This window comes from Ahaetulla prasina, chromosome 3 (assembly GCF_028640845.1).
Source record: "Ahaetulla prasina isolate Xishuangbanna chromosome 3, ASM2864084v1, whole genome shotgun sequence".
NCBI classification, from domain to species: domain Eukaryota; kingdom Metazoa; phylum Chordata; class Lepidosauria; order Squamata; family Colubridae; genus Ahaetulla; species Ahaetulla prasina.
In genome coordinates this window covers 178,300,362-178,312,748 of record NC_080541.1, presented here as the reverse complement: position 1 = coordinate 178,312,748, position 12,387 = coordinate 178,300,362, and the positions used below count along the sequence as shown (strand labels likewise).

At 36.8% G+C, this 12,387-nt stretch overlaps 1 protein-coding gene across 8 annotated transcripts in view; it reads left to right on the top strand.

Moving 5' to 3' along the window:
- The first annotated feature begins 4 nt into the window (after positions 1 to 4).
- Positions 5 to 12,387, top strand: part of SZT2 (SZT2 subunit of KICSTOR complex) — an 80,944-nt gene continuing 68,561 nt past the window's right edge. For 3 of the 8 annotated variants that reach the window (XM_058174313.1, XM_058174314.1, XM_058174312.1), the window contains exons 1-8: positions 283 to 393; positions 2,222 to 2,347; positions 2,516 to 2,689; positions 2,998 to 3,168; positions 3,861 to 3,992; positions 8,399 to 8,558; positions 9,776 to 9,882; positions 11,486 to 11,696. In XM_058174313.1, the coding sequence (XP_058030296.1) occupies positions 358 to 393; positions 2,222 to 2,347; positions 2,516 to 2,689; positions 2,998 to 3,168; positions 3,861 to 3,992; positions 8,399 to 8,558; positions 9,776 to 9,882; positions 11,486 to 11,696 (1,117 nt within the window). In that variant the 5' untranslated portion in view covers positions 283 to 357. Of the gene's footprint in view, positions 54 to 276; positions 394 to 2,221; positions 2,348 to 2,515; positions 2,690 to 2,997; positions 3,169 to 3,860; positions 3,993 to 8,398; positions 8,559 to 9,775; positions 9,883 to 11,485; positions 11,697 to 12,387 lie in introns of those variants that run through there. The other 5 variants (XM_058174318.1, XM_058174316.1, XR_009154057.1 and 2 more) reach the window with 3 other exon arrangements.

Sequence of the window (12,387 nt, the reverse complement as noted above, 5' to 3'; positions counted from 1 at the left end):
GAGGGGCGGTCGGAGGGCCAGCGATGGCGGCTCCAGAGCAACCGGAGGCTGAGGTACGTACGCCAGGTTCGCACGTGCTGCGCCCGCGGGAGCATGTTGTGGCAAGGGTGGTGGTGGTTGCGCGCGGCCGGCCGCGGGGCGTGCCTTCCTTTGAGAAGCTCCGAGCCTAATTGGTAGAGATGCGGAATGAGAAGAGGGGTCGCCAGGGTTTTTTTTCTTTTCTTTTTTTTTTTTTTTTTTTGCGGACGCAAAGGACGCCGCTGGGAGTAGCCGCTCGGTTTTGCAGACCGAGGGAGGGTTGCAGCGGGGTGCATTTTTCCCAGGGACCGATGCCAACGCCAGCGCCAGCCCTGCTGAATGGGGAGGCAGTTGCACACCTGTTGCATGGAGAAGGTCTGAGGACGTCCGTTTTAAAAAAGAAAAAAAAAATGCAGTTTCCAGCTTTCCCAAGCGAAAAGCTTTTTGTAAGACACGAGTTGTGATGCCGTTTTCTATAGTTCCGCAACTGGGTTTGATACAGAGCCTGTTGAGAGGAAGTGTTAAGTTAGATGGACTTTTCAGAATAATTTGAGCACGAAAGATGAGCGGACGGTAAACTAATTGCAGATTGGACTTTCCAAAGAAAGTCCATTTGCCTCTTGAAAAAGCACCTTTGGGACAAACATGACCCGGATGACTTAGAATCTCCATAGACATTATCTGCAGATATTATCCTGTCCAAGTCAGAAACTGTCACTTCTAACTGCCCATCTTCCCAGGGTCTTGCTCTCCATAGTGCGGTGTTGTATATCATTCACTTGCCTCCTGTTCTTATTAGCTAAAAAGTTGTATGTAACTTTACTTGGAAATGAGTTTGTCTATGTCTCAGTTTACTACTGCGAAGGGGAAAAAAGGTGCTTGAATAAAATTGTCTCATTTAAGCCAGTATATCTGAGAAAATGTTAGCATGTATTTGCTTGATGCTCTTGGCTGTCATTAGATCATCTTCTGTCACTTGTAATGTGCAAATGATTCCATGGAACATGCTTGCTGGAAACCTGTTTGCAGCAAAAAGATTTAATATGATTAATTTTATTAGCATTTTAGAAATTATTATTGAAATGATTTTCTAAGTCATTGACATAGCAAAGCAATAGAAACCATTACTTATCACAATTAGCCAATTAAATATACCAAGAGCCAGCCTGTTACAGAAGGTTTGTGTTGGAGAAGGATTAGAGAAATTTGGGTTCTCATCCAGCCTTACCTGTGGAAATGTTTTTGTTTTCAGTCAAATCTGTTTAAGCCTCTAATCTCTGTGAAATTTTCCAAAGCTAACAATCCTTTTGTATATTAAAAAGAAAATACAAATCCAATTTACAGCTAAACTCTTTTTAAAGGATATTCACTCAATTTTAATAACACTTGCCAATCCAGAAGATCCTGATCTTTAAAGAAAGCCAAAGAATAAAAAGGTCCAAAGTGATTAAGAGATGACCTCTTTAAGAGTCCATATAGGCAAATTTAATACTATAAGCACAATGGAATTCTGTGATTCTGAGCTGATTAACAAACTGATTGCAAAGACACAGTTCCCACCTCCTCCCCCAAAAAATACAGTTTATGGGTAATCTATCTTTAACTCAGCCACCCAATTCCTGAAGTTGGAAGCTCTTTTTTTGGCTACAATGTGTTCCATTCTCTTCACTTCACCATATATAAATAAAAAGGTAGGTTAAAAAAAGAAATAATACATGGTCCTGAATGCTCAGGTTCCTCATGCAGTACTCTACTGTCTTTGTCAAATTTTCTACGATTTAATGGTAGATATCATTTTCAATCTCATTTCATTTCTAACTTGATTAATTTTTCACTTTTTTTAATCCAGTAATTTACCTGCGGTTTTTTGTTATATCTGTCAGAATTACTTTATAAAGTGGGAGAAAAAAGTCCAGTTAAATACATTGTTTTATACATTCAGTAATCCCCCCCTTTCAGCCTTAGAGCATGAAATTAAGTATGAATCATGTGATAACTTCTGTCATATAATACAGGTAACAATTTAAATACTAAATAGCTTTTTAATTATTGAAAAAACAGATGGGCATATTTCTTTTCCAAAGGCCCAGATAGTTGGGGGTAATATGCTGACTCTAAACCACTTAGAAAGGGGCTGTAAAGCACTGTGAAGCGGTATATAAATCTAAGTGCTGTTGCTAATGATTTTTTTTTTAATTTGCAGGTAGAGGAGGCTGGACAGGTGTTCCTCTTGATGAAGAAGGACTATCGGATTTCACGTAATGTGCGACTAGCCTGGTTTCTTGGTCGTTTGCATCAGGTTATCTGCTCAATGTCTGAAGCTGAATTGGTGAGTAAATTTTACTGCAAAGCTTCTAAACTTTTTTGTAATGTGAGAGAAGCGGAAAGGGGTTGTTCTTGTGATTTTAGGAAGAGTAATTCATGTATGGAATTCTGTGATTTCTTTCAATTTTTGTTCTTAGCTTTGTCTCTATTTGATTTTTTTGTTTTGTTGAAGGTAAAGTCAGACAATGAGTTAGATATTCTCAGCATCCTGCCAAACAGCTGGCAACCTGATGAGCCTTTGCAAACTAAGCCGTACCTCCTAGTGCCTTCAACACATGTCACTTTCCTTGCACACCGGTACCGTTTTGTGATTGAACTGGATTTGAGTCCATCTACAGGGATTGTAGTAAGTATATTAATCTCTCCAAATTGTAATTTAAGTTTCTCCATCCTTTTTCTTTGGCTGAGAGTGCTTCCTGTTCATTGTCTCAAATATATCCTCTCTGAAGAATAACCTGCCTACTAGCTCCTATTTTTTAAAATCTATCTTATATTTATGGAGATGTTTAATCTGCATATCTTCACTGGTGAAAATTATTATGAGTTCTAAATATTTACATTGTAAAATTCTTAAGACATACTTTCAAGTGAGTGGAGATAATTACCTCTGAGGCAAATTAAGGAAAACTTGCATATCCTCTCTTTTTTTTCCAGGATGACTCTCCTGGGGAGATAATTTTTGATGAAGTGTTCTATGCTCTCTCAAGGTGTTTAGGAGGATTGTTAAAGCCCTTTAGAATCCCAGGTTCTGATATTATATTTCAGCCTGAGATTTTCATCACTATCCAAGCATATTCTTCTATCATTAGCCTACAGATGCATCAGGTAATTCTTACATCTTCAGTTTTGAGATGTGTAGGTGAAATGCTTAAACTGTTTAGAATTAAAACTACTTGTTGCCAATGAATACAGTGATGGACTGTAATCTGCAACATTTTAAAATGGGCTAGGTAGCCTGAATTACTTGTGGGCATTTTGAAGTTCATTTTCCACAGTCTGTAACATTGACAATAGTCAGTATGTTTTATGAAAAACATAGTCTAAAATATTCAGTTTGCCTGTCTGTGTTGTAAAAAACGTTTGTTGACTAGAACATGTTGCATGTAGATACATCTTCTGGGTAACCTTTTTATATGCAGTTGGTTTGATCAGCAAGAAATTGACCCAGGTGAACTTTACATCTTTGGTCTAATTATATCAAATATAGATGTAATTTATGTTTTTGAAAATAAAAATATTTGTTGTTTAATCTAATATAACATGTGAGTTCTTTGTGTTGGAGTACTTGTGCAAAATAGCAAAAAAAATGAAACCACAAAGAGGTACAATTTGCCAAGAAGATGAACACTTTAGTTACTGTTTTGTATGTATATATGTTTGAATCTGCTTTTTAAAAATGTTCTTTGTTAGTGAACTGATATAGTTCCCTTTTATAATTTTTTTGGATTTCGTTAGTATAGCATTTGCAGGATTTCATTGCCGAATAAAACTCACAGATTTTTTTTTCCATGGCCCAGGTGCTGTTCCAAGGTTGCCTGTCGAATGGAACAAAGACAGAAACCTTTTTGAACCAGGTTTATACACAGTTGTGCGCCTTTGAAAACAAAGTGGCTGAGATGCTCCAACACCAATATGAGGCCAAAACTCAGGTGAGAAGCCATAGTAACTGTTTTCTTCTTGAATCAGTGAGAAATATCTTCATATTCTTTCCTGTTGTTAGCTCTTTCTGTTTTTCCCAGCAGTCCATGCTAGGACTTTCCCCTGGGGGGGGGGAACTAATTTTTCTACACATAGGGATTTTGTTGAAGCTGACTTAATAAGGCTTGCAAAAATGGTTTTGCTGTATATTCTAATTACCATAATTTGCTTGTATATCCATGGCAAATTGATCAGCTAAAAAGGAAAGGGAAGAAAACCAACATATAAATTCCAACTCAAATTAGAAATGTATAATTAATAAATAATTATTATAAATACTATAATATACTATTTACATACAAAATAGTATAGTAAAATGTGTTTAAAAAATACATTTATAATTATACATTATATAAATTGAGACTCTATTTTTGTTCCTATTCTGTTTCTATTTTATTCTATTCTAGAGCCTCTTATGCAAATTATAAGCCTATGATGTACAGATGACATGTTCTGCTTTAGCCGTTTGCAGAAAGGAATACTGAGATACTATGTTTAATATGTTGTGAATGTATTGAAACATTATAGAATATTAAATCTTTTATGACTTATGTAAATTGTCTTAATTGTATAAAAGAAACTGGCTTTAATTATTTCAATACTTTATTGGAATATAAAACTTGAAGGTACCTGGAGTGGATGACAATGTGCTTTGTATGCCTTGGAGTTCAGAGGTAATAATTGTTCGTACTTAATAATAGTATATAAAATTGTTGCCTGAAAGGGCAAGACACATGAATGTTAGAAGGAACCCAGAGGTGGGTTTCAGCAGGTTCTGACCAGTTCTGGAGTAGTTCTGGAGTAGTAATTTTGAGTAGTTAGGAGAACCAGTAAATACCATCTCTGAGTGGCCCTGTCCCCATCTATTCTCTGCCTCCCAAGTTGCAGCTAATCAGGAGGAAATGGGGATTTTGCAGTAACTTTCCCCTGGAGTGGGGTGGGAATGGAAACTTTAGAGTATCCTTACCCTGCCATGCCCACCAAGTGACACCCATCAAGCCATATCCACAGAACCGGTACTAAATTTTTTTGAAACCCACCACTGAAGGAACCTAATAACTATAATCAAGGGCATATTTGGAACTCTAAAATAGAGATTTGGAAGTTGAAGTCCACAAACCTTAAAGTTACTAAGGTTGGAGACCCCCTGGTTTACAATATCAGAAGGATATGGTCTCAAACAGCTGGCAGAGCCCATATAGTGAGGAAGGTTTCAGAAATTTGTCTTGCAAGGAAGCTAGGTAAAAGGGCAAATCTGCTTTTTCCCAACTCCCTCTCCCTTTGAAATGCTCACCCAGAGGCAGGATAATTAGCAAGAAGGAAATTAATGTTTGAGTTTACATTAATTGGTGAGGGATTGTAAAAATAAATAGGCACACAATGGAGAATGCACATTGAAAAGAATGTGCTAGTGCTCAGCTGGAGAGTCACAAATTACTTGGGCAAAAATAGCCTTCATTGTGAAATCGATTATATTTGTCAGAATGAGGCAGCAGGCTGAGCCAGCCAGGGAAACTAACCAACTAGAGTCACAGCTGAGTTTGTTAGTTTGCACTGGGGACAAAAGCAGCTCAGGAAGAGAGAATTTATTTGGACAGTGTTTCTGTGAGAAGGGAAAAAATGGGTCAGTCACAGGCAACACGTACTAACTTAATGGCAAATGTGTGACTACTGTGAAGATTGTAAATGCAGGCATTGGTTGCAAAATTACTTTTACATCGTTATAATTTACAAATGGTTGCTGTCTGAAGCAGTCACTGAATGAGGACCACTAGTACCTTCATTCTTAAAATGGGTAGGAATCTGGTGAAAGAAAGCTGGGTTTCATGGCATATTCGCAAGTATTTACTCTTTCCTGCTGACTGTTGTTCTATATTGTTGATTTTCCTTTGCAATTTCTAGAGCATTTTCCCATATTTGTTTAGAAAGCTGAAAACCTTTCTCAGCAAAGGATCAGTAACAGTGAATGGGAGACAGCTGCTTGATGGAGATGAGCTCAGATAGGAACTATAACAGTAACTAGCAAAAGTTGATGACTCTAGTATTTCCTAACTGAAATCCTACTATAATTGTTCTGTTGCTTTTTGCTGACATCTTAGTTCAAAGAGGTTTCAAAAGAGGTATGGTTTTATTAATATTTATATTTGGCAATACTATTTTTTTAGGTATCTCAAGCATTTCTTAGTATAAAGACACTTTGGCTGTCTTAACTACAGGCTGTGGTCCAGCCAACATTGTGCTCAGGCAAGCTTTCCTCTTGGGAATAGTATACTATAAAATTTTCTTAGTGCTCAACAAAATAAACGGAAATAGATGCTGCTGAAAACTAGCTGTACAATATAAGTACATACCAACCCCAGCTACTAAATCTTTTTTTTAAAAGTAAAAAATGTTATTCATTATACAGCAGACAAGGTTATTGAAGAAAACAAGCAAAGGCTGGGGAAGTTCTGAAACAGTTATCAGTTCAGAGGAAACCAGCTTTAGCCAACTAAAATTTATCGAAGGCAAGAAGCCTGGTTTAGTGTAAAAGCAAGCTACTCAAGGTAATATACTGTATTGCAATCACAAAGCAACAAAATTAGAACAATCAGGAGAAAAAGGAGAATTGAAAACTATTTCAGCTGATGAAAAATCTAGTGAGAAAATACACTCCTCATTTAGCTGTTTTGTATCCATTCACAAATAAGAGGGTATTGAAACATTTTCTGGCCACTACACAAACTTGCAACCAAATTTTGTCTGCCTGACAAACACAAGTTGGGGTGAAAGTAATGCTGGAAAAGGTGTACGAGAGACCTTTATCTAAATGAGATGGCAGCAACCAGTAATCTTTGCAATACATCTGTGTGTCACATGTTTGCTTAACGGTCATTTGACTTCAAATTTAGGGAACAATCTGGTTGCTAAATGAGAGAATGTGTATAGTTTTGATTAATGATATTATAACAGATTAAAATAGCAAACTTCTACGTAACATGACAAATTAGGACAACAGAAGTATTTTAAATAAATTTTAAACCATCCAGCCCCAACTATTCTAAATGCTAGCATTATTTATAACTTCATAAATAGAAAAACTAATATATTCTATAAAGGTTCACCAAGCCTGGAAAAATCCAAAAAGCCGTTAGATTGTTTGAAATATGGAAAGACATTAGATCAGATGAACTTGGTCCAAAAATATATTTCTTCAAAAGATATCCTGCCTGGTATCTTGATTTCTGTATTTGAAGTTTTATTCAGGAAAATATGGGAAGCTGAAATCTTGTCAAAAACATAAAAAATGGTGGTTTCCGATTACACAAGAAAGAAAAAACATAACCACATAGTTATTTCTCTGCTGGGTGCTGTATTGGTTAGAAAATTATTGAAAAATATTTCTCAATTGTCATTTGAAAGTGATAAAAGAACTAGAAAAATCAAGTTCAGTTTAGATCTGCATGTGTAGTTGCAATGATCAAGTAAGTATTAGAATTGCACTTTACATTTTGTCAATAAATTTATATAGTATTTATTCAAAGTAACAGTTGTTAATATGCCCTATGACAGCATCTTGGGTCAAGTTTCTAGCATATGGAATTACACCTAAAATATGCTGAAGGTCTTTTTTTAATCATGCTGCAAACTGTTAGTTAAATGATAACATATGGAATCCACAGTCAAGATTTCTCCATTAAAACTGAATTCCATTAGGATGGTATCTCCTCTTGCTACTTTTATTCAATATACACACGGATTATATTTTGGGAAAGCTTATTGCCTGGAAATGGTGGTGGCACTCTTATGTATTAATCTAGTTCAATAATTATAAATTTAGCCTCTATTGATAATACCGTCGTCCTAGCCAACATTTGAGAACTACAAGAAAGTATTAGTCATGGTCTGTATATAAGAAGGCAAACTGTTGCACAGGAACGAGTCACCATTGAGAAGGTCTGGTTCTGCTGTTCTGATCAGGTTCTGCTGATGGAATTCTATAGAGGACAGCAGGACCTGTCTCCTCGTTCTTACTGGAAAGCCGGACCTTGAGTTTTAAAGACTTAAAGATAATAACTAGCATCTCAAATTATTCTTGGAAGTTGACAGATAGGTGAAGACATGTTTTGTAAGTAAAACTAGATGTACCCATCATTATTTAGACCATTGACTGCTGATCAGGTTTAAGTTGTTGAAATGATCTTCAAGGGCAGCCTCAGTATAGAGAGAATTCCAGTAGTCCAGTTGTATTTATATGGACCAATGGATCAGTGAAAACTGACTTTTGAGAGGAATTAATAAAAAAGGCTTGAGGTACTTGTAATGAAAAACATATACTTCTGAGGTATAGTTAATAGAGTTTCTTCTGTTCTTGCAGGCGGACTTGTCATCCCTTAACCAGGAGCATGTTTGTGACTCTCAGGAAATGCCAGGGAAGAAGTTGGGGGTTTCAGTGGTTACAGCTGATGTTGGACTTGTCAGTATGATTCGACAGGGAATTTTGGCATTGCAGCTGCTTCCTTCCAACTCCACTGCAGGTGAGTGGGATCTTTTAAAAAACTGTTTCAGAGTCCATCTCTTATGTTTATTAGAAAAAGGGAGACAACGAAGGGAAACTAAGTTAGTCTTGTGTACTCTTGTCTGGAGTCAGTTCTGTTAAATTTATATCCTATCTTTCCTCCAAGAGCAGCAGAATTACTGCAGAATTACTCTTCTGTTTTTCCTCTGTAGTAATAACGTCATTTGCAACATTGCAAGGTTTTGCTTTGCTTCTCTGAGCTTAGAAGTAAATTAACTCCAATGTAGGGAGTTGTTGAGCTCTTTGTTTAGGAATGCTTATTGAGGTTTTTCTATAGTTTCCAACCACCTGCAACAACCACCTGTACTGAGCACAGTACAGATTATAACTGCAATTGTCTAATTGTGAATGAATAATAGATTAACAAAATTGGAAGGGACCTTGGAGGTCTTCTAGTCCAGGGGTCTCCAACCTTGACAACTTTAAGACTGGCTGGCTGAGGTATTCTGGGAGTTGAAGTCCACAAGTCTTAAAGTTGCCAAGGTTGGAGACCTCTGTTCTAGTCCAATCCCCTGCTTAACACTATGCCATTCTGGACAAATGGCTGTCCAGTTTTTTCTTGAAAACCTCCAGTGATGGAACACCCACAATTCTGGAGGCAAGCCGTTTCTCTGATTATTCTCACTGTCTACAAATTTCTCTTTGTATTTATTGTAGATGTAAAAGTAATAAAACTACGGTTGTAGTATTATAAAGTGCATAGTGGAAATCAGTAGAGTTGGGGGGAAAACTATTTACTGCCAATAATTCTTTCGGTGCCATCAGCCCTATTTAATTGCAAAAGGGTTTTGCAATTAATAATAGGATCAAATTTATTTATTTATTTATTTATTTTATAAAAAAAGTTTTATTTTTACAATCTTATCAAATAATTCATCCAATGTACAGTTATATACAATTAGTCGGGCCTGCAATAATAGGATCAAATTTAGAATATAACAATTACAGTGGACCAACAAGTAGGTTTTTTAAAAAAAATTTAGATTGGTCTTGTCATCAGTTTTGTTTAATATGTATCTTGTTATAGATTCAGGAAAAGGGCCATTGCTGTTTTCTAGTTAGTTATTTTTCCTCAGCACTGTCACTTGCAAATCTCTCTCAGAATTTAATTCTTGCCTTCCATGATGGAATGTTCTTGTCTATTTAGTGCTGATAATTGTTTTTTGTTATTTGAAGGGATCATTGTGATCACAGATGGTGTCACCAGTGTGCCAGATGTAGCAGTCTGTGAGACTCTGCTCAATCAACTACGCAGTGGGACTGTGGCCTGCTCTTTTATTCAGGTGCTGTTGAAAGTACATGGGCTATGGGCCCATGATTGCATATTTGTGAATGTACTGTAGTTAGGGCCATCCTAATACTAAAGACAGAAGCCATCTGCCTCTAATGGCAATATGAAAGTTAGTGCTTGCTTATTAAATATATTGACCTTTTCAGTATTTGGTCATAACAGAAGGAGAAATTATTTATGATGATACCAGGAGTCTAGTTGTAGTACTTAGTTCGATGAGCAAAATGCTGATTCATGGCTTGATCATTAAGGCTGTAACTCACAGTTACTTAACCAGGAGTAGTTCCTGTTAAATTTACTTCTGAGTGGATATCTGTAGAAGTGCACACAATGGTTTTGAATTTAAATAGTGACATAGCTCAAGTCTTGGCATATAGTTTGTTCATATGTGTGTATGTTTATTTGCAGGTGTATGTGATATGTGTAGAATAGAATAGAATAGAATAGAATTTTTTATTAGCCAAGTGTGATTGGACACACAAGGACATATGTCTTGGTGCATATGCTCTCAGTGTACATAAAAGAAAAGATACGTTCATCAAGGTACAACATTTACAACACAAATGATGGTCAATATATCAATATAAATCATAAGGATTGCCAGCAGCAAAGTTACAATCTCTTTCCATTTTTCATAAGTGGAAAGAGATTGGTGATGGAAACGATGAGAAGATTAATAGTAGTGCAGATTTAGTAAATAGTTTGACAGTGTTGAGGGAATTATTTGTTTAGCAGAGTGATGGCCTTCGGGAAAAAACTGTTCCTGTGTCTAGTTGTTCTGGTGTGCAGTGCTCTATAGCATCGTTTTGAGAGTAGGAGTTGAAACAGTTTATGTCCAGGATGCGAGGGGTCTGTAAATATTTTCACGGCCCTCTTTTTGACTCGTGCAGTATACAGGTCCTCAATGGAAGGCAGGTTGGTAGCAATTATTTTTTCTGCAGTTCTAATTATCCTCTGAAGTCTGTGTCTTTCTTGTTGGGTTGCAGAACCGAACTGTACAGTATATTCATGTATATACATTATTTGGCTGAAGCTTCAGTTTTTATCAGTTACAAATAAGGTTTGCATTTAGATTTATGCAAATATATAAACCCATTGGAACCTTTGCACATTTCAGTGGCAGGGCAATTTCATGCAGCAATTCAAGGTAGAGGAAAAATACTGATGGTAAGACTTGCTTCTCTCTTTCATGTTTTTCTGGTTTAGAGACCAGACCCAAAGATGCTTTTTCAAGAGGCAACTGGACTTTCTGATTTGCCTTTAAAGACGTTTCACTTCTCATCCAAGAAGCTTCTTCAGCTCTGACTTCTTGGATAAGAAGTGAAATGTCTTCAAAAAAAACCTCCAGAAAGTCCAGTTGCGTCTTGAAAAAGGACCTTTGGGACAACCATGACCTGGATGACCAAGAATCATTTAGAAACCGTAGACATTTAGAAACCAGAGTAAAAGTATCCTATGTCTAGAAATATTTTCTGTCACTACAACTACATCATTGAAGATATCCCTAATATCTAAATTGAAATAGAGCTAAGTTCAACATAAGAGGGAATCTGTTTTTGACAAATGCTTCTGTGCATTCTTTTTCTCTTTTGTAGGTGGGAGGAGTCTATTCTTATGACTGCAGCTTTGGTCATGTTCCTAATGTTGAGCTCATGAAGTTCATTGCAATGGCAACATTTGGCACATACCTTTCCACATGTCCTGAAGTTGAGCCTTCTAGTTTAGACATGAACGTCTACCATAAAGCTTTTCTCCCATATTCCTTTCTGCGCAGTGGGGAATCCTTGAATCCTGAATATTACTGTGGTAAGTTTACCTTCCGTGGACCTAGATGTAGTTTCTCAGTTTTATTTACCCTAGCTTCACCTGTGCCAAGAAAACAAGAATCTTGGGCCAGATTGAAATGTGGGACTAAACAGTAGTCCATTTTTGCCAATATTAGTGAGAATAATGGGTTTTGCAAGAGGTAAAGGAATAGATGGGTTTTTATAATTCTATGAGCTCTTCGCCACTTGCAAGTTTTGAGAGCTATATTAACTAAAGCTAAATAAAAATGGTAGTTAGCTATAAGCAGATTGAAGGGATTCAGTTTTCTCTTTAGATGCTTTGAGGGTTATAGTTATATTCCTGGTGTCAGTTTTGGAAGGCTTTTTTTTTGTTTGGCTGCTTAACTGCCACATATTTTAGCTGGGGAAGTTGGGAGGGGGTTGTTGTTGGAGCGGTAGAAAGTTAGTCATAACAACATTCCGTATTCAAGGACATCCTGCGTCTGATGGAGACTGCCTGAAGATTGTATCCAATTGAGTGTGAAGAGTTGATTGGGCAATGTGATGAACTTGTGGGTGTGGGGCAGGGCTGTGAACTGTTAACTGGGTGTGGAAAACCTGGAAGCTTTCAGTTTTGGGTTTTCCCAGCTGTGCCAACATGACATCTCTAATAAATTGGAACTTTGAGGAACCTCAAGCCTCAGAGCTTTATTTCGTTGGGGGTGTTCCTT